The sequence below is a fragment of the Hemicordylus capensis genome, chromosome 11 (genome assembly GCF_027244095.1).
Source record: "Hemicordylus capensis ecotype Gifberg chromosome 11, rHemCap1.1.pri, whole genome shotgun sequence".
NCBI lineage: Eukaryota > Metazoa > Chordata > Lepidosauria > Squamata > Cordylidae > Hemicordylus > Hemicordylus capensis.
Window position 1 is genome coordinate 23,657,899 of NC_069667.1, and position 25,221 is coordinate 23,683,119.

At 44.0% G+C, this 25,221-nt stretch overlaps 1 protein-coding gene across 1 annotated transcript; it reads right to left on the minus strand.

Annotated features, from left to right (window-relative positions):
* Positions 1-13,687: 13,687 nt before the first annotated feature.
* On the minus strand, positions 13,688-23,655 carry FAM199X (family with sequence similarity 199, X-linked). The gene is made up of 6 exons (XM_053274262.1): positions 23,317-23,655; positions 19,719-19,938; positions 19,383-19,532; positions 18,623-18,784; positions 18,148-18,411; positions 13,688-17,068 (listed from the first exon to the last, which is right to left on the minus strand). Exons 1-6 carry the CDS (start codon positions 23,508-23,510, stop codon positions 16,898-16,900), a joined length of 1,161 nt encoding a protein of 386 aa, XP_053130237.1. The 5' UTR covers positions 23,511-23,655; the 3' UTR covers positions 13,688-16,897.
* Between the last annotated feature and the right edge of the window lie 1,566 nt (positions 23,656-25,221).

Sequence of the window (25,221 nt, forward strand, 5' to 3'; positions counted from 1 at the left end):
GAAGAGCATCTAGGCTCCAAGTTCCCTCCCTGGCAGCATCTCCAAGATAGGGCGGAGAGAGATTCCTGCCTGCAACCTTGGAGGAGCAGCTGCCAGTCTGTGAAGACAATACTGAGCTAGATGGACCAAGGGTCTGACTTGGTATAGGGCAGCTTCCTATGTTGTTCCTATGTCTGTATTGTCCTGCCAAATGGGTAGGAGCCGGAGGATCTTAGCATGCATCAAGTACAGATGAGTGGTAAGGTCATCTTGTGCATTCACCCTCTGTTCTTGCTGTATTCTACCACCACCACCACACAAATAGAGACAAAGTACATCAGAACCAGAACATGGGAGCAAGAGATCCTTGCGAGAAGAGAGATTTACCAAAGTCTTCTAGCTGCTTTTCCTCCTAAAATCTGTTTTCTTCCAAGTGGGGATATGCGTTTTTTTAAAAAAAAACCCTTTCCACCTGAACTGTCCCTCATGTACAGCTGCCTTCCAACAGCAAAATTACCTTGGACCCAATTCAGCCAAAATTAAGCACCATTTTAAGTCCCATAGATTTCAGTGGGAGATGAAATGAACATAACTCTTTCCCCCACAGAAATCAGTGGGACATGCTTAATTTTGGCTGGATAGCACCCATTGTCTCTGATGAGGGTCATTGGTCCATAGGGGTTCTAAATGTTACAATCAAGCCAAACCTCAACATGGAGTCCCATTCTGACCCCACGTTGATCCCTTATTCATCAACACTCAACCGATCAGCCCATGCTCTCTGCCTCACGAAAAGACACAGGTTGGAGGAGTTTTTCATCGCTCTTGTATTATTAGTGAACAAGTAATCAATACAACGAAAAGGACAGACTTGTCAAAACAGCAAGTCTATCCTGCAAGTGACACAGCCCAGGCTCCAAAAGTTGGCATTCAAATACACCAAATGTAAGAAAGAAAAATCAATTTTTTAAAAAATGCCTTAACAGTCACGATCCTCAGAGAACTGGGACAAAGTACTTGTAATAGCTGATACAGATGGGACAAAAGAGGGGGGAAACGCCTTAACAGTCTTTGGAATGAACAGTCCAATGACTTGATTGTGAACTAAAGCAGAAGATACCACGACAGCTTGAATTACAGTTTCATCTAGTTCAAAGAGGGTTGCTGGTAAAATGTATTTAGGTGATCTGCTAAAGAAAAGAAATATATTGCATTTTGTAAGCACCCAGTCACAGCAAGAGATTTTTGACAAAAGTTGACTTTCACACACAATTAAACAAAATAATTTCAGTTTTCTAGTTTCACTGAAGCTGATCCAGACAGTGCCTTATCAGCAAGCTTATTTTGTGCTGATCAAAATCACAGGATTAATGTTTGCAGAAGACGACAAGAAAGGGTGGCATTATTCGAGCCTTGTTTGCAAGAAAGGGAATCCGCGGGGAATGGGAATGAAAGCACACAGCAAATGGCAGTCTCTGTATTGAATACACCCAAATGCCCAAAGCCACCTCATCAACAAGTGGTCCAACATCTTTCCTACCTTTGCTGCTTTCAACTTGAAGTTAAAGTAGTAAGTTGCAAGTTGCATTTAATTGCTTTGCCATTTAAGCTGGGATTTGACTCTGAAGCATGGACTTCTTTGCGGATAAATTGCTGCAAGTGTTAAGACAAAGAGTTAATTTCCTGGTACATGGCGCAAGTGATGTTTCTGACAGCAGCACATGCATGTGCCTTAAGTAATGACCCAGCCAGGGTATATGTGCGGTGGCCTCCAAAATGGACATGGCCACCTCAGAAAGGGTCGAAACAACCCCCAAAAGGGCTGAACTGGCCCATTCAAGACCAGGAGGCAGCCTGTGGGGTGAGAGGAACCTCCGGAGACCCCCCCACCCCTTGGCAGCACACACACACACCCCCAGAGGGCGCCAGACCTGGAGTTTTTAAAAAACCAAACTGGCTCGAATTCAAGCTAAGCCAGAGTTCTAGCTCAGGTGCACAAACCAAACATGCCTGGTCCGGTTCGTGTCTGGCTTGGATTAGAATCAGACCAGGCAAACCGGTTTTGTGCAGGCTCTAAGGGGTAAAAGCCTGAACAAATAAAAAGGTCTGCAGATGTTTTTTAAGAACAGGCACAGACGTCAAGGAGAGGACATTCACTGGGAGAGAATTCCAGAGCCTGGAGACAATAATTGGGAAGGCCCTGTCCTGTGTGCATGACAATTTAGCCTTGGCACACGGAGCAAAGACCCCTCTGATGATCTTGCTGGGCAGGCAGAAGCCCTTGGGAGCAGGCAGTCCTTCCAAGGCCCAAACTGTGAAGGGCTTTAAACCAGCACCTAGAATTGGATCCAGGAACAAACTGGCAACCAGTGCAGCTCTTTCGGATTAGGTGCAACATGCTTCCGAGCAAGCAGTTCCAGAGAGAACCCTGGCAGCTGCATTCTGCACCAACTGAAGTTTCTGAATATTCTTCAAGGGCAGCCCCACGTAGAACACATTGTAGTAATCCAATCATGGTGTGACTAAGGCAAAGGTCACCCTGGCCAGATCTAGGGACCTTATGTTTTCCACCATGAGCTAAGGCCTCTTCCCTAAAAGCTGCCTAAAGCCTCTTCAGAGGTTTCTCAGAATGTTTTCAGGGTGCCATCATGAAATTAGAAATGATCGACAAGCTTCCCTATAAGGCAGCTTGCTCACCACTATCAACGTTCTTCAGTGTGCAGCCTCAAGAATCCATTGTTGGGTGTGTTTTAAGGCATACTCTTAGTTTATGGAGGAAGCCCCACAGAGCCAGCGTTGGTTCTTCCCATGAACTGAGAGTGTGGCTTAAACATGTCCCAGAATCCTCTGTAAGTAGAGTTGCCATGTCCCCTGAAATTCCGGGTTTCACCCAGGTTTTAAGCATCTCACCCAGATTGCTTAGCCCACCCGGATTTCAGCTTTCATAAAAAAAAAAAAAAAAAGTAAGCTCTAGCCCTTGCAAAAGCAGAGTTATGGAGCAAAGCAAGCAGTCACTATTCTGCTCAAGAATTTTTTTCAAGCCAATCTACATAATATGCAAATTAAGCACCTGGATTTGGAAAGCCAAAATATCACAACCCTATCTGTAAGGCACAGCAAGGGTTCAATGGAAGATGAGAACCCAATGTGGAAAGAGTTTCCAGAATTATAAAGTTTTGAAAACTCCAGTGCGATTGTAAACAACATTATTTTTCATAGCCCACAAAGTCATGTGGTGCACTGCAATGCCATATACAATTCTGCCCGTCACAAAATACAGATTTGTTTTGTGGGAAGATATTTAAAGAAGCCTACATTTTTACAAGTATTACCACTACTGTAAATATTGAACAAGCATTTCTAGAGAACAAGATTATTACAACTGTAGGGGTCAGAAGAAAGTCATTTCCAAACTGGGTTCTTAAGGCTGTCTAAGAAACAGAGAAAAATACATCTCCCTCAGGATGGTACTTTAATATGGAAAGGTCTCACACAATAATATGGATTTGCAGCAGAGTTCTGGAAAACATCAAAACACATTTTGAGCAAACAGGAGGCTTTAAGGGGAGGGGGAATAAATACCACAAGCAATCTAAACAAATTTTAAAATAATTTCACGAATGGTTTCCCTTTGGGGAGGATAAAGAACACCAGCTCCTCTGGAAGTCACTTTGGACTGATAGCTCCCTTATTAGACAAAAATTAGCGTCCAATCGACCATGAAAAAGGCAAGCCATTATACTTTAGGAAAGCCATCAAACTGACACGGGCTACTGTACATGTTGACACTTACTACATAATCAAAGTAAACTTTACTCTCCGTGGCAGATCTAATGTAGCTGTTAGTTTATCATCTTCCGTGCTCAAATGGGGCCCTGTGTCACCTAGGCAGAGATGACAAACCAAATAAATAAATTGCAATGTTATCTCTTTTAGCTACTCAGGTACAGCAAACAGGGGAATCGCATTTAGTATTCCATAATGGAGTTAGGAGTAATTTACTGAGAGATAATTTCTTTTGGACCTAAAAGTGTCCTGCCCCCCCGTCGTGCGGACAAATAGAAGAAGCTGACAGGAAATGGGGCATGATAATACCGCTCTTTAAATAGAGTCACAAAATGGAAATTCAATAGGCATGCATTACAAAATATACAGCTAGCCGTTATCCAAACCTTTGATGTTTTTATAGCTGTCCACAGCACAAAAAGATTTGCTCATGGGGCCATTTTAAATACAAGGAGAGTTTAATGCTTGTAGGGGGGTGGGTGGTTTGTTAGGTTCTTAATTAAAAAAAAAATTAAAGGACTTGCTTGGAAAAGTGAATATTCAAAATTTTAATGGGAGGGCAACTGGAGGCTGTAAGGTTATAGAACCCAATTCACCTTCTAAGGAGGAGACAGATTTCCCCAACAACTCACTGGACGCTTGGGACAATGAGGTCTGGAACATAGGAGGCTGCTTTATACCGACTCAGAGCATTGGTCTATCTAGCTCAGTATTGTCTTCACAGACTGGCAGCGGCTTCTCCAAGGCTGCAGGCAGGAGTCTCTCTCAGCCCTATCTGGAGATGCTGCCAGGGAGGGAACTTGGAACCTAAATGCTCTTCCCAGAGCGGCTCCATCCCCTGAGGGGAAATATGCAGTGCTGACACTTCTAGTCTCCCATTCACATGCAACCAGGGTGGACCCTGCTTAGCAAAGGGGACCATTCATGCTTGCTACCACAAAACCACTCTCCTCCCTTAAATGTGTGTCCCTCACAACATTGTTCGAACTGCACCCCTTTCCATTCAGGCAATTCACTTGCCTGGAGCCGGGGATTGTTTGCAATTAGGAACATATTTGGCGAGGGACACAATTACCGCCACCTAACCTGTGGAGCAAGGGAGAATAGCAAACATACTCTTCCGTCAGGGCAGCAAAATGAGGGCTGAGCCAGCTGCCTGGTCTGTTTTTGCTGTCTTTTAAAACAACCTTATCCTTGTCTCCTCGTTCTCCTCATGCATGTGAACACGTGAGGCAGAAGTGCGCCCACATCCACTGGCCTCACCCTCAACCACATCCCCCCCCCTCACAAAACATGCAGCTAAGCTGGGTGTTAACACGGGCTCTCTAAAATGTCCCCCCCCAAATGTTGCTGCTCTGTGTTTTTGCACCTGGCAGCTTTCTTGTTTTGGTGGATATTTATTATTGCTTTTGTAAAAAGTTTGTTTTAAAGGTTGTGTCAGTTTTTGTATTATGAGGTGCCTCGGGTGCTTTGAGAAAAAGGCCAGATATTAAACAAACAAACAAACAATCATACAAGAGTGGAAAACCCCAGGCCCCTCATTTAAAATAGGCCCCTGGTTGCTAAGACCCTGGTTGCTAAGCATGACTGAAACTATTATTTGAGGGGTTTCTCCCCAATATCCCCCCCCCAAATATCGTACACAGTATCAAGCCACTAAAATCTCCAGTCACTTCCAATGGTAATTTGGAGACAGATAGTGAGTCATACGTTTATTGTTGTGACTACAACAATATGATGCTGTTGTGACCACAATAACATAACAGCATAACACAGAAGAGATGCCAGTTCCTGGATACTCCAGTCCGGGATGGTTAGCAATCCTGCCCACAACTTCTCATTATTTGGGACCACCACTATTTATTTTTACAGGGATGTCCCACTATTCCTCCAAGGAGCCCAAAGAGCAGTGTACATGATTATTTTTCTCCTCACAACAACCCTGTGAAGTCGGTTAGGCTGAGAGTGATACGACTGGTCCAGGGTCACCCAGTGAGTTTCATGGCTGGACGGGGATTTTGAACTCAGGTCTCCAACACTCTGATGACTACACTACACAGTAATTTGAGCTAGTGTGATGTGGACAGGGTACTGATTCAACAACACTGCCATGAAGCCAACTAGATTACCTCATTATCTCTCTCCGCCTACCTCACAGGGATGTTGTGAAAGATTCACAATTTAGATATGCCCTAGACCACCCTGAGCTCCACAAAGGAAGGCATGGAGTTATGAATGTCAGCCTGCAGGCAGGGACCTGTGTTATGTTTAATTCTAGTCAGCACCTAAACACCTTAGGTCCTTTAATGATGACCATAATATATCTGTTGGGTTCATTGGCCATAACAACCCTGCTTTTCTTCTATAATTCAAAGCATCTTCCCCATGAATAACACGTTGGTGCTGATGGCATGCTTCCATCTCTTTCTGATGCATCGTTTGCAGCCAGCCTGTTCAGGACCCGCTTTGTCCCAAGCTGCTTTGATCACCGATCTCGTGTTTTTGCAAGTGCTAAGACCCAAGGACCTTCTTGGAGCACACCTAAGAGCAGGGGCATACCCAGTAGGATACGGACTTTTCTTCTTTGAGTCACAGACCTTAGTTAGATCATATCTCAAGTTGCTTTTGGATGCCGCCCCTGTTTCAAAAGTGGTTTACCATGTGGCATGAGTAGCAGCTGTTCCAAGAAAAACAAGCCAAAAGTTCCTTTGGCCATCCAGACCTTGTCCTTTCCATTCTAGCCTTTGTTTTTAATTGAAAAGATGGGGGACTTTCATCAGAACCTATTTGATGGAACTTAAGTATGTGTCTCCCCAGAAGACAAATGACTAAAATTTAGTGGTGGGGGAGGAAAGACACATGAACATAAAGAGCTAGTGAACCAAAAATGATTGGCATTAGCTTTAAAGCCAGCAGGTCCCCCCCCCCCGACCCTCTGCTTATCGATTCTAAACAGAAGAAATCCGTAAATGGTAATAGAGTTCAATTTAAATTACTTACAGCAAGTGCTGCTTTTCAGCTCTTGTCAGACAATCGCGCCGTCCCTTCAACTCCATTTTGTTCAGACAAAGCAAATTAATGTGGATAAAACAGCTGTAATTCAAGGATAGTTTCTCAAACTTCGCTTTTATGTGGCGCACTACAGCCATGGGTCCAGTTTCACCCTAATACCCACTATGTCTTTAGCCTAATTACAGCTTTAAACTACCCTATGAAAGTTCACTCAGCAGACAGGAACCCAAGAAAATGTGGTTATACAAATACTTGTACTGTGAAAGAGAGAGAGAAGCATACCAATAATTATGTACAGAAGAATATAGTAAAGGCTGTAATAATGCATATAGCCCCCAAAATTCAACATACATGCAAACACTTAAAGAAGTATAAATATAGGGATTGTGTCCATTGTCAGCTGTGGCAGTAGAAATACACAGTTCAAAACAGCTGTAACCAATTCACTGATCCAATTCATTCAGCAGCATCCCCAGTAGACTTAGGGGAAATAAATGTAAAATTAAAAATGTAAAATAAAATTAAAATGGCAACTGCCAACCAGCCATCCAAAGCACTGGTACTGCTGGCAGTAAGCCCAGATTTCTTTATTCCCTCCAGTTTAAATATCATACCCTACTACAATGTCCTTCTCATTTCACCTCTTGCAATTGGGGAGGCAAAACTGGGGGTCATTTTGGCTCAACCTGTTGTGAGTTCTGGAAATCACAGAATTCCAGTCTGGTTCTGATGGGAGGCTGGTCCAGAGACGTGTTTCGGTTCGTCCTTAGGGCCAAAGTAAACTGTACAAGAGAACTTTATCCACTGAAGAAAAGATCAGACAGAGCAGTTAACTATCCAAATATTGAGCAACAGGTACATATAGGGTTTTTGGGATGATGCCGTTTTGTCTTGAGTCCAACAAAGAATCAATTGAGTTTAAAGTGGTTTCGGAGAAACATCGCTTCCCATGAGCCCTATTCAGACACTATATTGTACGCGTGTACAGATGTCAAATAAAATCACTTTATTACGGTCAATGAACAGAAGCAAAAAAAGCGATTACTATAGCAGATCAAACATACTATAACAGATCAAAAACCCAAGTCAGATAATCTATAGCCTACAAATTAATTTCCTATAGATATAAACTAAACTAAAACATACCTGTCCTAATCTTACAGGCCACTGCACAAAAATTGGCCACCTGCAAAATGATTTCTAGATTCTGCCCGGAAAGCAGCAGCTAATGTACAGATGTCCTTAAAAGTGAACCTGATACAGGCCTTCAAATGCTTGATACAGATCGGAAGTGTAGTGCTGTACTGTACCTGTGTACACTGTACACTTGCTGCACAAATTTTGGCCATACTGTCCAAATAGGGCTATGGTGTACAGATGTTTCCTTTGTCCCACGATTGCCTGTGGTCAAACAGGCTTGGCAGATTTTTAAAACCATAACCCTGCAAAATCTTTTTTAACCAGAGGTAACAGTGGAGTCAGAGGGCATGCTACAAGCTCTCTTCCGAACTCACAAGGGGGCAGGCCAATATTTGGCATTTCACATCCTCAAGTACTGTGACACCGTGGGCTGGTCCTGATTCACAAGTGTATATCTTCCAAGTCAGCTTTTGGCCCAAAACTTCTTGTATTGTTCTCACACTCAAAGAACTCTGGTGGCTGTTTCAGTAGTGAGTATGAATTGTCCCCTTTGCTAAACAGGGTCTGCCCTGGTTTGCATTTGGATGGGTAACTACATGTAAGTATGGTCTGCTGTAAGATATTCCCCTTAGAGATAGGGCCGCTCTGGGAAGAGCATCTGCATATCCTTGCCTGCAGAAGGTTCCAAATTCCCTCCCTGGCAGCATCTCCAAGATAGGGCTGAGAGAGACTCCTGCCTGCAACCTTGGAGAAGCCGCTGCCAGTCTGCGTAGACAATATTGAGCAAGATAGACCTATGGTCTGACTTGGTATAAAGCACCTTCCTATGTTCTTATCTCACTCTGCCTCTAAAGGAACTCAAGATGGCTTTAAAACGGTCATACTAATTTATCCTAACAATCACCCCATTGCCATTGTTGGTTCTCTTTCATAAACATCCCTTCCCTCGCGAGAGTCCTTCACCACTTTAAAATATTGTTTGTGATCTCTGGTGGAAGCTGAAAGGTAATAGATGTCTAATCTTCAAAGCAAACTCTGAAGACGTTTACTAGAGAGGTTTTACTAACTTAAATAAACCAAGTTAAAATTACAGACTGTCATTTTTCTGCAAACCTTCCATTTAGGGAAAAAGCAAATAAAAGTTGTGCGTCTCTTTGCCCTTCACCTTTTGGCAAGAAGCTGAACTGAAGCTGCTGCAAAAAGGCATTCATATCTAACTACTTGAAGAATTTCAGATTACTACATTGTCCTCCAAATTGCAGCAATCATGTCCGCTACATACGTTGCTGTTAGCAACTGTAAAGTCTTACATTATTGGTTTGAACTGTTAAGAGATTACCATTGTATAGAATTCCTTGGATCAGCATCCACTTTATGACACTGAAAGGGCTCAGAATTTTGTTCCTGATAAAAAGCTCCAACTTCAGCTCCAAGGAGGACTAAATTGTTCATTGTTATTTTAGAAAAAAAGCAATTCACATTGGAAAAGAAGGCTCCAACTTTTAATTTGTAAATTATTAATGATATAAGATTAGGGCTGTTGCCCAGTTAAAGACATTCCAAACTCAAGGGGTGACTTGGGTTAGAATCGTATATTAAAAATGCATGCAAATGTGTATCTTTGCCACAATTAAAACTGATTCACACAGCCATTTCTGCGACTGCAAGAATGACCATACCTCCAAGAAGTTTTCAATTCAATGGTCCCATAATGAAATCATCTTCTGGTCCCAGAATGAAATCGTCCACACGGGATAGTTTTTCTAGCATTTTTGAATATGTGCTACTTGGCCATCTTACCACAGGAGACCCTTTTGGGAGATTATTCCAGTCTCATAAACTGTTGTGAGATCAGCCTTCTTCTCCATGGAGAGGAGAGTTGGTCTTGTGGTAGCAAGCATGACTTGTCCCCATAGCTAAGCAGGGTCTGCCCTGGCTGCATCTGAATGGGAGACTTGATGTGTGAGCACTGGAAGATATTCCCCTCAGGGGATGAAGCCGCTCTGGGAAGAGCAGGAGGTTCCAAGTTCCTTCCCTGGCATCTCCAAGATAGAGCTGAGAGAGACTCCTGCCTGCAATCTTGGAGAAGCCGCTGCCAGTCTGTGAAGACAATACTGAGCTAGATAGACCAATGGTCTGACTCAGTATATGGCAGTTTCCTAGGTTCCTATGATTTTGCTAACTTCACAAGCTCCGCACCCATTCTCACATACTAAACCAAGAAAAAGAAAGTATGAAAAAGGCGCCCGGCCGGGGTGGGTGGGGGGGGCTTGAAAAGCTAAGCATGGGATTTATAGGATTTCAGCTATAATAGAGATGTAAATCTAAATCCAATAAAGCTTATGAGAAACTTGCACATTTAAAAAGCAGATGGAATAATTCACTCAAAGTTGAATGCTTTAATTTGTAAGTAAAATTGTTAATAATTTAAGATTACAGCTATCACCCAATTAAAGAAATTCCAAACTCAAGGGGTGACTTGAATTAGATTAGAAATGTGCACCTTTGCCCCAACTCAAGCTGATTCTACACAGTCATTTCTGAGATTCCGATACCACGTTTGCCCAGTGCAGCCCTAATGATATTAATTTCTTAACCATGGTTTAGAACTCAAGAATTGGCTGCAGGCTGCCTCCTCTTCTCTCTGCAACAAAATTTTCCCATCCCTTCCCTTGTTTGCCTTAACAGAATTTGACAGCAGGGTTTGAAATCGATTCTCAAACCATGGTTAGGCTGGTTAGCACCAGTGCTGATGGAACCCTGAGCCATGGTTAACAAGACCATGGTTAAGGAAAGGGCAGTACATAGCCCTGCAGGTTGCTGCTACTGTTAGGCATAGTTAAGAGATCAGCAAGATTACATCTGCACCAGAGTATTGTGGGTGGGGAAAACAAAAGACATTGTGTAGAGGTGGGGTTAAAAATGCTTGTCCTGTGCCTTGATTTAATAAAACCACCAACATCCATCTCCTTACCGCTACATAGTTGAAGCACATTCACAATCCAACATTGGCAAGGCAATTCTCCAAATGCACATAAGATAAATGGACTTAATGCCACTAAGCAAACATGGCATTTTCGTTTCACTGTGATCACAGATGAGTCATTAAGTAAAATGATTAATCACAAATCAATGTTACTAAGCCCCTTTAGAGACGATGTTCCCTATGCCATGCAAGTAAGAAGCTCTAAATTTATGGGCTAATGCATTTATTCTAGCTCTCTGACTGTTGTTGGTCTCAAACACCAGTCTCTGCCGGAAATTTGTGTGCAATTAAGCTCAAGTGATGACCTCCTTGTACACGTTTTGGCACTTTTTATCCAATAGCTTGTTGTGCAAATATATAAATGAATTCAAGCATTATATGGAATTGCATTAACTGTAATTTCCAGGCAGACAGATATATTCCTGAATTTTAATACACACACCAACAAGGTGTTCAGGTCCTGAAATTACTCATTTTTATCAGACTGCAAACAGTTTTTATCAGCTGGTGAATGGATTTGTTCCATTCTTCATTTGCGGCTAGAAAGAACCTCATGTCATTTAGCTAGCAGTTTTTGAGGTTCTGCCCTTTTGGAAGGGAAAGTGTTCTGTTTCAAGAACGTTTAAGGAAGCCATTATGTCCAGCTTTTCATAGTTTGTATTTGGCAAATCAATTCACTTTGCATCAGCTTATTTATTTTTGGCATTTATATACCACTTTTCAGGCAAACCTCCCAAAGTGGTTTACATAAAACAATACATCAAGTAATGCACTTAGATCTTTGCACAGTGAGTTCTTTAGGCTCGCTTCTCCCTTCTCCTCCCCTCAGAGAAAGATGGTCTCTGGTTGCTCTGCAGTGGCAGCTGGTGAAGAGAGAAAACAGACTGGCGAACATCAACGGTAAGAATATGACGAGCACATGCACACAAGTATAGGGCTGTCCCACAACTCAGAAGGCCACTGCCCCAAAGCCATATGGAATCCGTGCGGCCCATTTCCCTTGCTCGCGTGGACAGCTAGGGGGCTTTCATGAGGTCACAGCACAGGGGAGCATTCATATCACTCAAAAAGAGGCTGTAACTCAACAGCAGAGCACATCTTCAGCATGTTAATAGGAAAGACCCATTAGAAACCCTACATGGACCAACTGTAAATAAGGTAGTTTTGTACACAGAAGAGCTATAGCTCAGTTGTGGAGCACCTGCTTGGAATGCAGAAGATCCCAGGTTCAGAGTCCAAGTAGGACTAGGTAGTGGCCAGTACAGACAATACTGAGCTCGGTAGACCAATGGCCCATCTCAGGATAAGGCAGCTTCATATGTTCCAACACCCTCTCTTTCCATGCATTCTAAGACACTAGCATGAGTATGCGTGGAGAACTGCTGAAGTGAACAAGGCAGCCCGGACTATGTTGTCCTATGCCCTTACCTACTCCATTTTCCATAGCAGACGGTAGTAGGCATTGTCCATTCAGGACACCCAAGGTCAATGATCTCCCAATTCCATTCATTTAATCAGTCAGGCTTCATAAGTGACATGCTTGTCAATGTCAGAAGTCAAGATTTTCCCTCTCAAGTACAGTTTAAACCCTTTTGCCAGAATGGCCTTAAAAAATTTTGTTTTAACGCTTTGCCCTTTGAGTGAAGCTGTCATTCAAGGATACATTAATGGAGATATAGTTCACTTGAGGGAAACCGTCATTTCTTATTTGTGCACTAGTACCCACATATCTGTGGGTTGGTCCATACCAGCGTATGGCTGCAGCATCATGAATAAGCCATCACAGATGTTGTTTATCACTACCTCTTAGGGTAAACTGACATACATCAGAATCAAACCTCTTTTCCCCAGTAGAAAAGTGAATAGGCAAGCACCCTTGTGCTCCTAAACAATTTCAGCTTCCTAACATGGGCATCTGCAAGGCTTATTCCAGGGTTGCGGCGGGAGGCTGAAATGCCTTACCTGGGAATAAGCCCCAATGAATTCAATGGGGCTGGCTCAATCCAGAGCAGATTGAAAATTAAAATCAGATTATCTGTAGAATGTGTGCATTTCTATCTCTATATGCAAACAGACATGCACCATATTAAGCCATATTTACACACATATTTTATGTCATGCTGTATTTGCTCTAAATTTAAGACTCCCCACAACCAAACACACACACAGGTTAAGTATTCCAAAAGGAAGAGGACTCTGAATTTAAGACAACCCCACAATTTCTAACATAAAGGAACTTGGAAAAAACCTAGTCTTTGATTCTGATAAATACTGTACCCTATTTACTTATACACACACCCCTCTAAAAAAGATACAGATAGTACAACTACAGCACTCCCTCCAGTGGCAGCCAATGATACTTTCCAGCAAAATAAAATAAGACTAACAACTTAGACTGAGGTCACAGTTGGAATACTGTGGCATCTCAAAGCACGGCAAAGCAAAGCAGGAAAAGATGCAGAAGGGGACAAATTACCTACAAAGGAAAGACGGCAACATTTGGAGCTTTTTAGTTTAGAAAAGAGGCAACTGACTGTTTGTTAGCATGACAGCTAAATGAAACCTCTGAACACCAATTGCTGGGTGTCAACAGTACACAAGGACTTTTGCCTTCACACCCTGTTTGTGAACTTCCCGGAGACATATGGTTGACCAGTATGGGAAGCAGAAGGCTGCACTAGATGGACTTTCAGTCTGACCCAGAAGGACTCTCTCCTTATGGGACCAAATGTGGGACCTAATCCAATGAGCTACAGGCCTCCTTCAAAGAGGACAATTCACAAATTTAGTTGTCATAATTTTTTAATGCTGTCTCATATTATATTCATGTGACTATTTTCAAATACAATTAAAGAACTTAAGAAAAAGAGAGTCCTCACCCCCACCTCACCCTGCCCATCAGTGTTTTGTATCTATTGGTTAAATCCTTCACAACATCAAAGAAAAGGTTTTCTACAAACGTCGTAGCAAGTAGATACAGAATGTACAGTGAACAGTTGTATATACAAATGCATTTCAGCACACAATACACCTTAGCAGAAATCCTTGAAAAAATAGTCCAGATTTAAATATATTTAAGACCTTCTGAAGCATATTCTTCAAAGTTAAACATCCTCTTTGCTTTGGTTATGAAGCAGATTTCCTCAGGGTGCCAATATCACTGGCCATCACGAATAATCCGTATTACAAAATGATTAAAACCACGGCATTTCTTCAGCCTTCCTCCCCTCGTGCATTCCAATCTAGCATACATACATGACTTAATCCTGACTAAAATTATACGCTAATGAATGGCCATAACAGCATCAATTCTGCATGCACGTGGCCAAATAATCATCTGAAATCACCTGTAAATGCAAACAGAGCCACTGATCCAATAAAAAGAGGCAACTTGTAGAGTGTCAAGATGATAGACACGAGAAATACTTTCCCATTAGAAAACTTGACTGCCAAAAAGAGTTGGAGCATGCTAGTATGTGAAAGGTTCATCGGCCAACTATTGCTGAATCAAACCTGGGGAGGGGAGGGAAATATGAGCACTGACTGGTCATTTGATGTCAGCATTAATAAGGAATTTGGCTAATATACTATAAGAGTTTCTACAAGTATTGTACATCACTCTTCAAAGGGTTTAAAAATGCATATATACAGTTTTATGCCATTTGCAAAAGAAGTTCTCCACAGTTTTGAATAGCATGTAAACAAAAAGAGTGTGTCATGAACCAAGAGATCAAATCAGATGCTGGGATTAACAACCTTTTAAGCAAGCATCTAGTGCAAAACCAGAGAGTTGCATCCTTTGTCCTGCTTTACAAAACTGTTACTGCTTTGTTTCAATCAAACAGAGGTACTGAAACATTTCTAGCAGATGAGGAAACACAGATATACACACGCAAAATGTGAAGTCAGACAAGAGATCTCTTATGTTTAAATCAGAGTACAAGAACAGGAATTTTTCCGATCAAGTTTTCAGTGCTCTTTCTAAGCCTTGTTAAGAGAAATAATTTCCTAGGAAGTAAATTGTCTGCTTACTGATACTGGGTATGTTAAATACTTCCACAGCTTTTACAGAACTCAAGACAAAAACACATGGAGGGTTAGCAGGAGGCTTTTTTTTTTTTTACTTGCTAACTTCAAAAGGTTTCCACTACAGAATAAACAAGTACATTGCCTCAAAGATGGCAGTTCACCAAAAGCCATCCATTTTGGATATATAACACTAGTTTAACTCAGAATGGACATTCACTGGGGGACCAGCACTTTCAGTTTGACAGAGGAGTGCCTAAAAAATGCATAACACACTCTAAACAATGGCAGGGTTACTTGAGTGAGGAGGGGCATCAGAGCAATTGGAAGGTGTTATGTATCCAATTCAGTAGTTTAGATCTAGGAAGGAGACAGATGCAAACATCAATAGTTTATTATAATGCTGAATTTTAGGCTGCTACGTATTTCCACTTTTGTTCCAAAGTACTTCATCTATGACCTGTTAAGAACTTTGAAATGAGTCTCCTACTCCTGAAGAGAAGGGCTCTCTGAATTATCACGAGGATGGAATACTGATTCTAAACACAAATAAGGACAGGAAAATACTTTAATAGTTATGGATCACACAGAAAATCCAAGTTATCTAGTTATTATTTAACACATTTATGCATATTCAAGTGATTGATACTTTGAGTATCATCCACTCCCAAAGCAAAAGAGGTAGACATTCACGAGTTCTGGAATCTAAGCAATGGAGAGGGCATGCTATTTAAAGTGTGCAACTGTTCTTCAAATGTACCTGCTTAAGTGTTCTGTAGATTACACTTCCATATCAGCCTTGTAGAAACCATTTCATCTATATTAACCAAATAAGATCAATGTAACTACTAGTATTACACTCAGATTTTGCAGGAAGCATTTGAACACAAGGCCAGAATGAATCTCTCCAATCCTTCAGTGTAAAGTTGAGTTTTAACAGAATGACAGTGGCAAACATTTAGCTGGATGGGCCTTAAGAGGACTAAAAATGTCTGAACTCTCACGGAAGGACTTGAGAACACTAGGGATTCTTGATCGGTTTTATTTCAGTTTTACCGTTTTCTCCCCATAACTTTAAAGAAGGTCTCAAATAAGGCACATGACGTGACAGTGATTTGGAAGATAAAGAAACAGGCATACAGGGGCAGAGGGCGGAGTATCTTTGCTACTAGGAGTTGCCTTCTGCAGATTGTCTCATTGCATTATAACAAGAAATCCGTTTGTGTGCACATAATTTGTGACCACCCAACCAAATGTAGCCACTTGCCCTGTACCATGGCCTGCCTGACACTTGCTGCTATCCTCTGTTCCCAATTCTGTATACTGAAGCCAAACAAAAACACAGGCTTATTGAGCTCTGGTGGGCCACCAAACTTTCATAGGTGGGCTGCATTTGGCATGGTAGGTCACACGTTGCCCAGGCCTCGTGCTAAGTGAGGTTACAATGATCCTTAAAGGAAATCTAAAAAGAGATTTCACACAGCATCAAACTTTAATATGACTGCAGTGGCAGACAGAGAGACTAACTCTCGTCTTTATTTTTACAGAACAGTCTTGAGGCCAGGTAATGGCCTCAACACCTCCTATAGATTTTAGAAGAACTGAAGGAAATGCAAACTTTTAGGAATCTGAACACAAAATGCAATAGCCTAGATTTAAAAACAAAAGAACTCTTCTTGACCTCTCTCCACTTGCAATAAATGAGCATCATTTGAACTAGCCAGTCATAACTAAGCACCGTTGAGATAAGTGAGACAAGTGAATCATCACCAATTCAGTCTCATTAATTTCACTGGGACTGTCATGAGTTCGTCTGGATGCAACCCATTTTTATAAAAAAATATATAGATGAGTGACATAGGCTAGTGGATAGCTAATCCCAGCTCTAATCAAAATTTTGGTAAAAGTGTATGTAAACAATAGAATATTGCTTAAGGCTTACAAAGAACACTGAGAAATTCACCCCTGTCACATCAAGACATCCACATCTCCTTCATGGTCCTCCTCGGTCACTTTTAAAGAAAGCACCTCTTCATTGAGGAACAAGCCACTCAGTCTCTCTTTTCGAGCCTGCCGCTGCTCTTTCAGCTGCCGCTTGCGCAGAGCCTTCTGCTGAAGTTTGCGTTGTTTCGACCGTTTCTGTCAAAATAAAGGAATGCCGAGAGTCAGACCATGTCTCTGCAGAGTATTCGTTCAGTGTATGTTTAATGCAGGATTTTCACAGCAACACTGAAAAAAATAGTAGCTCTCTGGCTTCTCTCTGCTGTTAATCTTCAGCTACATGCAACAAGAATTCGAACGCTCTAGAAGCACCCAGACAGACACAGAGACTCGTCCCTCCCCGCACAAGCCCTGATGAAAAAGAAACCTTAAGCAGTAAACCTCTTTCCATTTTGTCTGAAGCTAGCCACTATTTTCCTTGGGAAGCTATAGTCCTCCTGTTGCCCCAAGAACCACAGGCTAGTGAAACTGACTATGGGCTAGTAATGGGAAATTATGGTTTCCTGCTACGTGAATGAGCTCTGGAGAGCAGGAGGTTTTCAGATGCCCTCCTCCTCTTCCACCTTATCGCCTCTGATCACACAGCCAGAAATCCTGGCTTGCTGAAACTGCGGCTGGGCAGCTTGCATTAACTTGTTTATTTCTGAGGCCAGTTTTGGCTTTATTGCGTTCCTGTGATAGAGAGTGCAATGCATTTCAAGAGGGGCTAGGAGAACAAAAACAGAGATCCTTGGGAATTAAAAGTTGTGGGAATTGGAAGAGCAGTGGCTCAGTGGCAGAGTAAAAGGTAAAGTGTGCCTTCGAGTCGGTGTTGACTCCTGGCGGCCACAAAGCCCTGTGGTTGTCTTTGGTAGAATATAGGGCTGAGAGAGATTCCTGCCTGCAAGCTTGGGAGAAGCCGCTGCCAGTTGGGGTAGACAATCCTGAGCTAGATGGACCAAGGGTCTGACTCAGTATAAGGCAGCTTCCTACATTAACTACCAGCCCCAGGAGACAAGACTTAGCTAGATGGACTAGTTAGTCCAATTCAGTGTAGGGCTGTTTCTTATGTTGCATAAGCAAATCATAAAGTCGGATAAAATTCTAAGTCTCCTTAAACAGAATCACATCCATTGAGTTATTGCAACATTTAAGTGTACTTGAATTTAACTGAATGACCACTCAAAAAAACCCAACATCCATCCATTAAGCAAGAGACACAATAAAGACGACGTTACTTTTGAATCCCGGATTCGCTCTGCGGCACTTGTTGATACGTTGCTGTCGCTGTGCGCCCGACTCATGTTGGCACTGGAGTTTGAACCGGAGTTGCCAACGCTGGAACCGCTGCTGCTACTGGCTGAGCTGACCATGCTGGCGCTGCTACTGCTGGCGCTGGCGCCGCTCACTCCACTGGCGCTCCCACAACTGAAGCCGCTTCGTTTCCAGTTATCCCTCGCAGACCGCTGCCGAGGGCCGTGCTCCTTGATATAGTTCCTGACCTAAGTGTTCAAAAGGAGAGAGACGGGTCAAGCACTTGAGAAACTCGTGGCTATGTTTTTAGAAGGCTGGATTATTGCAACACGGGCTACAAGCCTTTGAACAGGATTTGGAACTCTCAACTTGTTCAAAATACAACTGTGAGAGTCATAGTAACCCAGGCCACAGCCACACACATTGTGGCTGAAAGAACCTCTGGCAAATTTAACCAACCTGCTTCAGCTTTTCATCAGTGAGGCAATTTAGCTCGATAATAAACTCGTTGTCCGTAGGCGAGATCTGCGCCATGGGGTCAATGATTTTAATTATATCAAGCTGCTCTCGCAGTCCCATCTCCGTGCTGACTTTACGACTCAGATACTCTATGTATTCAACCTAAGAGAGAGATAAAGGTAAGCTACTAACAATATCCACCAAGGTCATCAATGGAGGGCCTGCTCCAAGGAACGAAGGAAGGGGTGAAAGAAGACAGGGACTTCTCCACTGTGGCACCCTGCTTTTGGAGAACCTTTCCTGGATAAATTTGGCTAGCACTATCCCATTCACTCTCTCACACAGCAAGTAAAAACCTCTCCCTAGTGCATTTCCCCCCGAGTGGTGTCAATTAATTGTTTTAATCCTCAGGTTTAGTTTTTGATGTGTTTGGCCATACTGCTTCTATATTGTGATTAACTGATTTTTTAAAAATACTTTTATGTCTTCTGCACCCAGTGACAGAAAGGCAGGGTATCGACATTTAAAATAATTCTTAATAAGCAGTCAAACTGTATATAGAACCTCAGGGCCGCTTTGAAGTCCACAGACAACCACAATGCAATATATCCAACGCCGTGGGCCAAAACTGAGAAAACAGCTTTCCCTGCATAATTAAAGGAAGTACTAGCACATCTACAAATCAGAGCTTGAACTCTTCCATAAACCAATGAGCATATCTGCAGTCTCCTGCAAGTCTCACAAGTAACAGAGGTTTTACCTGTTCATCATTGGTCATGGCACTCCATGGGAGTTCGTCAAGATTCCTGTGCTTGTTTTTCTTTTTCGGAAGCAGGCAAGGAGAGCTTGGAATACTCGGTATTATGTCGGAGAGCACATCACTTCCACTGGCGATGTCGCTGCCAGGCAACTTACAGAGATGCACACACAAAAAAGTCAGATTAAGGCTTCAGAATATAGCAATGAAATCTACCACTTCAAGTACTACAGATCTTTTATACATAAGAAATTAAGAGGAATGTTGCCCAATTCTGTTTTCGGAAACCATCTTTTCAGTCCAGCTTCCCCACCCGCACCAAGTATTAGAATATTTTACCTGCCATTCAAACTCGCTGTCTGACCAGTCCCAATACGTGCTAATAGAGGAAGAGACATCACTGCAGACGCTACCCTCCGGGAAGAAATCAAAAGAGGTCAGCTCCTGATCATCCAGGAGAGAATAACAGTCATCCTGGTCTCCGACAGAGACAGAAGAAAAGAGTTCTTCGCTGCATTCTGAGCTGGCTACGCTTGTCCCACAGGAAGTCAAGTTCCATCTGCAAAACAGAATGATCAGCTTTAATCTCTTTCCTTTGGAAGCATCCAACATTGCACACCCCCAAGGATGTCACTGGAAATGGGGCAGAATGTGCTCCCTTCTGCAACACACCCCACCAATGTTCAACACCCCACCTGCTGCCTGCCCCAAAGTCCCCCAGCCACCCCCACTACCTTTCTTGTTTCAGCAGCAGCAGTAAGAGAATGGCAAGTTCCCGCTCTCCTTCCTGATGCCTGGGAATTGTAGTTTTTCCTTCACAGTCCATATGGGTCAATAGTGCTAGGAAAACTACAACTCCCAATGCTTCTTGAATCTGGCATACAGCTGTTACAGCACACCAGCTACTGCAGAGGAGAGGGGAGAGATGTGCCACTGGAGCAAGAAGAAAGGGAAGCGGGTGGGAGAGAACTTCAAGGAAAGATGACAGGCAGGCCTCCAGCTTGGATTAAAATTCAAGTTGTCAAAAAAAAATTTAAGTTGTAATGCTGGCCTCCTGCTGGAAATGAGCATTAGGAACATTCTGGAGCCAGTTTCTGAGCTATACAACCAACTTTAATAGTCCTAAGCAATGATATTTGCCTGCTAAGCTAAGAACTAATAGGCAAAGACTGCAGGACAACTACAGTAGTTGTAAACAGGGACCTGGTTAAAACAGCAGTGCAGAATGATAAGGTTTTTTTTAGTATCTTATTATTTCCATTATCATTTTACATACTGTATGTACTGTATCATAGCTACTACAGTGGGTCCAATGGACAAAAAAGCAGGATATAAAGGTATTCCATTGAAAACAAACCAAGACTTTCCCATTTCCCTTAGGCTGCCATATTTTACCCTTCCTTAACAGACTGTATCTACAGTGCCAACATGATAGACAAGCACAGAATAGGTCCAGGTTTCACCTTGATACAAAAAACCTGCACTTCTTGAATTTCTGCTCACTGTGCAATTATTCACAGCACAAAAGATCTGCTTGCCACGCAACCACGAACACCACTGAAAAATGCAGCCGAAATTCCAAGGACACACAATGGGCAAGCTTCATCGGCTAAATTTATCCTTGCCGTACAACGACTAAAGGTGCAGGACTCCTGCCAGAAAAGCAGCTGCCAAGCCTAGCCCACAACTAGGGTTGCCACCTCTCCTCCTGGCCCTGCTTCTGTAGCTTGAACACAAACCTAGCAAACAGAAATGTAAAAGGCAGCACTTTCTGGCAAGGGAGAAGAAGGGTGGGAAAGCGTCGCCTGTTTAATTTCTATTTGCCAAGCAGCTTTTAGAAGCAGGGAGAGTTAAAGATAGAGTGACTACCCTAACCACCACTCCCACTAAGCTTCTCTCTCTCTCTCCTGCCTCCCCGCTCCCCCCCACACCAATGCACTGAAACCAAGAGAAATATTATAATGATGATATTTGCATTTGAATAATAATAGAGCCAACATAGCATAGTGGGAGGGTTGGACTAGGACCAGGAAGACCCGAGTTCAAATCCCCATTCAACCATGAAACTCACTGGGTGGCTCTGGGCCAGTCATATATCTCTCAGCCTAACTTACCTGACAGGGTTGTGAGAATAATGATAAGCATGTACACCACTCTGAGCTCCTCAGAGGAAGAGCGGGATATAAACGTAAGGGGGTGTGTGGATGAATGAATAATAAATAATTTCAAGACAAACTTTAAAAGTAATGCAAGTTTCTCTTGCTAATTGAGCAGACGGGCACCTTTTAAAGTGGGAGATTCTCTTATTTAGAACAGAGAGATCAACTGGCCCTATCCAATCCCAGTACAGCCTCTCTCTACTAATGTTGCTTTTGTGTTTTTTTTAGACTGTGAGCCCTTTTGGGACAGGGAGGTGACCATCATTTATTTTTCTACGTAAACCACTTCAAAAACTTTTATTGCAGATTGTGGTCATCATGATCATGGTGTCTCCCCTGCCAGATAAGTATGCAGATTGTAAATGTAAAAGTGCTATTGTAAGTGCATGTAACAATAAATGTAAGTGCTATTGTAGTCGTAGGAGCAATAAACCCATACAAAGCCAGCTGTCTTCTGCCTCAATCTTCCCACGGCAACAGAGGACTAATAGCAATTAATACTAATAGTAACCTTATAGGGTTGGGTTAAGCGTTACAGTGATTTAAGCAAGGTGTTCTGAACTCTCTTAAGCCTTACATAACTGCTAAGCATCTAGCTCAGTCTCTTATGAGTCATGTGTTTTCACTCACCCCACCCCTCTTCCAAAGAGTTTAGGGCAGCTTACATGACTATCCCTCACCCTTTTAGCTTCTGAACCCTGAGCCAAGGCTGACTCAAGGTCTACTAGTAAGCTTCGGGGTGGGGTGGGGTTTGGGCTGCTCTGACCTCACAAGAAGCCTAACAAGGCAGTTGAGGCTGAGAAACTTCCCTTGAATCCCTCCTCCCTTTCTGTCTAGGAACAGAGGAAGCTGCCATGTACCGAGTCAGGCCATTGGTCCATCTAGCTCAGTATTGTCTACCCAGACTGGCAGCGGCTTCTCCAAGGTTGCAGGCAGGAATCTCAGTCTCAGCCCTATGAGAGGCCAGGGAGGGAACTTGGGAACTTTCTGCATGCAAGCAGGCAGGCGTTCTTCCCAGAGGAGCCCCATCCCCGAAGGGGGAATATCTTCCAGTGCTCATACATGGAGTCTCCCATTCAAATGCAAGCCAGGGTGGAATCAGTTTCACAAAAGGGGCCATTCCTGCTTGCTACTACAAGGCAGGTGCTCTTCTTTCTCTCAAGTTCTCTATTAACCCCCATTCCTCCTGCCCTCTGCTGTTTTTCTTTTTTGATTAGGAAATGCCTCTGTGTATGTGTGTGTGTGTCACAGAATTTTATTTATTTTATTTACTTTTAAAATATTAAGGTAAAATAGAACGCAAGTCATGGGGCTACACTGGGCACTTGCACAGCTAGAGAAGATGCAGCCGCCCACCCCACCCCCAGCCTGTGAGTGGCATCTCCCCCAACTGTACAAGCACCCAGTATAGCCCCTCTCAATCCCCAGCCTGTTAGGTGCTGGGGGGGAGCAGCACCTCCCCCCAGCTGTGTAAGTGCCCAGTGTAGCCCCCCACCCCTGCCCGGCCTGTGAGCAGCACTGGGCTCTTGCACAGCTGGCGGGGGGAGGTGCTGCTCACAGGCTGGGGGTCTCGCGAGGGGGGGCTACACTAAACGCTTGCAGAGCTGGGGGGGAGTGATGCTCACAAGCTGGAGAAGCTACACTGGGCTCTTGCGCAGCTGGGGGGGAAGTGCTGCTCACAGGGCTGGGGGGGCTACACTGGGCGCTTGCACAGCCTGGGGGTGGGAGGGGGGGGAGCAGCCGAGCTCGCTCCCCCCCACCCCCGCCGGCGGCCCTACCTGTGGGCGTGCAGGCGGCGCAGCGGGTCCGTGCGGTGGCAGGAGGAGAGGTGGCAGCCGAAGTCGCTGACGTCCAGGCAGGCGGGGCCCTCGTCGCCCAGGCCGAGGCTGCCCAGCACGCGGGGGGGCGGCGAGAAGAGGGCGCCGGGCTCGTGGGGGGCCAAGAACTTCTCCTGCGCCTCCTCGCCGGCCATGGCGGGGCCTGCGCCCACCGGACGGGGAGGGGACCAGGCTCAGCCGCCCGCCATGAGGAGAGGAAAGAAGCCGCCGCCGCCGCCGGCACCTGATGATCCGCCTCCCTCCTTTTGCACCCGGGCGACCGGAAGCTGAGAGCGCCGCTTCCGGTTCCTCGGGCGATGATGACGAGAGAGGCCTTGCGCCGGGAAAGAGGCGCTCCTCCCCTTGCGCCACAGCGCCCCCTGCAGTGTGGGCGGTGGTGGAGGCGAAGGGCTCGCCCACACCTGTTCGCCCGGCAGGGTCTGCTAGACTAGAGAACTACTAATTGTGGTGTTTGGGGGTTAGTCCATTCTTTGATGGTTCCCCCCTCTTGACACTCTATGGATGCGAAAGCTGGACTTTGAAGAAGTAGGGTGGAAAGAGGTAATTTGGCGCTTTTGAACTTGGGTGCTGGAGAAGACTTTTGAGGACAGCATGATGGACAGCCAGGAAAAGAAACAAATGGATCATTCATAGAACAGATCTCATCCAGAATCTCAACTCGAGGCACAAATGACCAGGCTCAGACTATCATACTTTATACATTATGCCAAGAAGAACCAGCTCCCTTGAGAAGTCCATCATGCTGGGGAAAGTGGAAGGAAAGAGAAGAAGAGGACGACCAGCAGCAAGGTGGGTGGACTCGATTAGGACAGCCATGAATGCACCCCTGAGACACCTCAAAGGCCATGTTGAAGGATTATGCTTGGATTTTAAATCTTTAGTCAGATTCATGTTTTTTATATTTTAGCTTAATATTTTAATTGTGTATTTTTAGAGTCTTGTTCTAATTTTTCTGTGAACCGCCTTGGGATTGTTTTAATGAAAGGCGGTATATAAATTTGACAATAAAATATAAATAAATGAATAAATAATAAGCATTGAAGACAGATCATCCTGGAAAGAATCTATCTATGTGGTCGCGAAGAGTTGACACCGACTTGAGGGCACTTAATCAATCAGTTCCTTGATCCAGGCTTTGGAAAGGGGCTTTAGCTACTTGTATTCCAGCTATCAAACAGTCAGCAGCAAGAGCACTGAAGCTGCACTTGCCTCTCTGTGTTTTATGTTGTGGGTTTTGAATGTTTACCCGCTTGATATATTAATCTATTTTGGTGAATATAGTTCGTTACAGCTGTAGCAGAGGTTCTCAAGCAGAGAGCTGGTCTTGTGGTAGCAAGCATTACCTTAACTAAGCAGGGTCCACCCTGGTTGCATATGAAAGGGAGACTGCATGTGCACACTGTAAGATATTCCTCCTCGGGATGGAGCTGCTCTGGGAAGAGCAGAAGGTTTGCAATTCCCTCCCTGGCAGCATCTCCAAAATAGGGCTGAGAAAGATTCCTGCTTGCAACCCTGGAGGAGCCGCTGCCCCAAGTCTGTAGACAATACTGAGCTAGATGGACCAAAGGTCTGACTCAGTCTATGGCAGCTGCCTAAGTTCCTAAGCGTGGGTCAATGGCCCTGCGTTGTGGCAGGGGATGATGGAAGTTGTAGTCCAACGACATCTGGGGAGATCCAAAGACGGGGAACCCTTGCAGGCTCTGCATTGCATAGCAGGGGTGGGTGACTCATTCACACACGTCGTCCCTGGATACCGCAGCCACCCTCAAAGAAATGTGTCAGGAGTGCGCCCCATCCCCGCGCTGATTTATGTGTGAATGAGATGTGTAGGGAGGGCCAGCAGGG

Excerpts from the sequence above, each read along its gene's own strand:
- FAM199X (XM_053274262.1), bottom strand. The coding sequence starts at position 23,510 with ATGGCCGGCGAGGAGGCGCAGGAGAAGTTCTTGGCCCCCCACGAGCCC. Across the intron at positions 19,533-19,718 it reads ACAGCGAGTTTGAATGGCAG|TTGCCTGGCAGCGACATCGC; the intron begins GTAAAATATTCT and ends CATCTCTGTAAG. Across the intron at positions 18,785-19,382 it reads CCATGACCAATGATGAACAG|GTTGAATACATAGAGTATCT; the intron begins GTAAAACCTCTG and ends TCTCTCTCTTAG.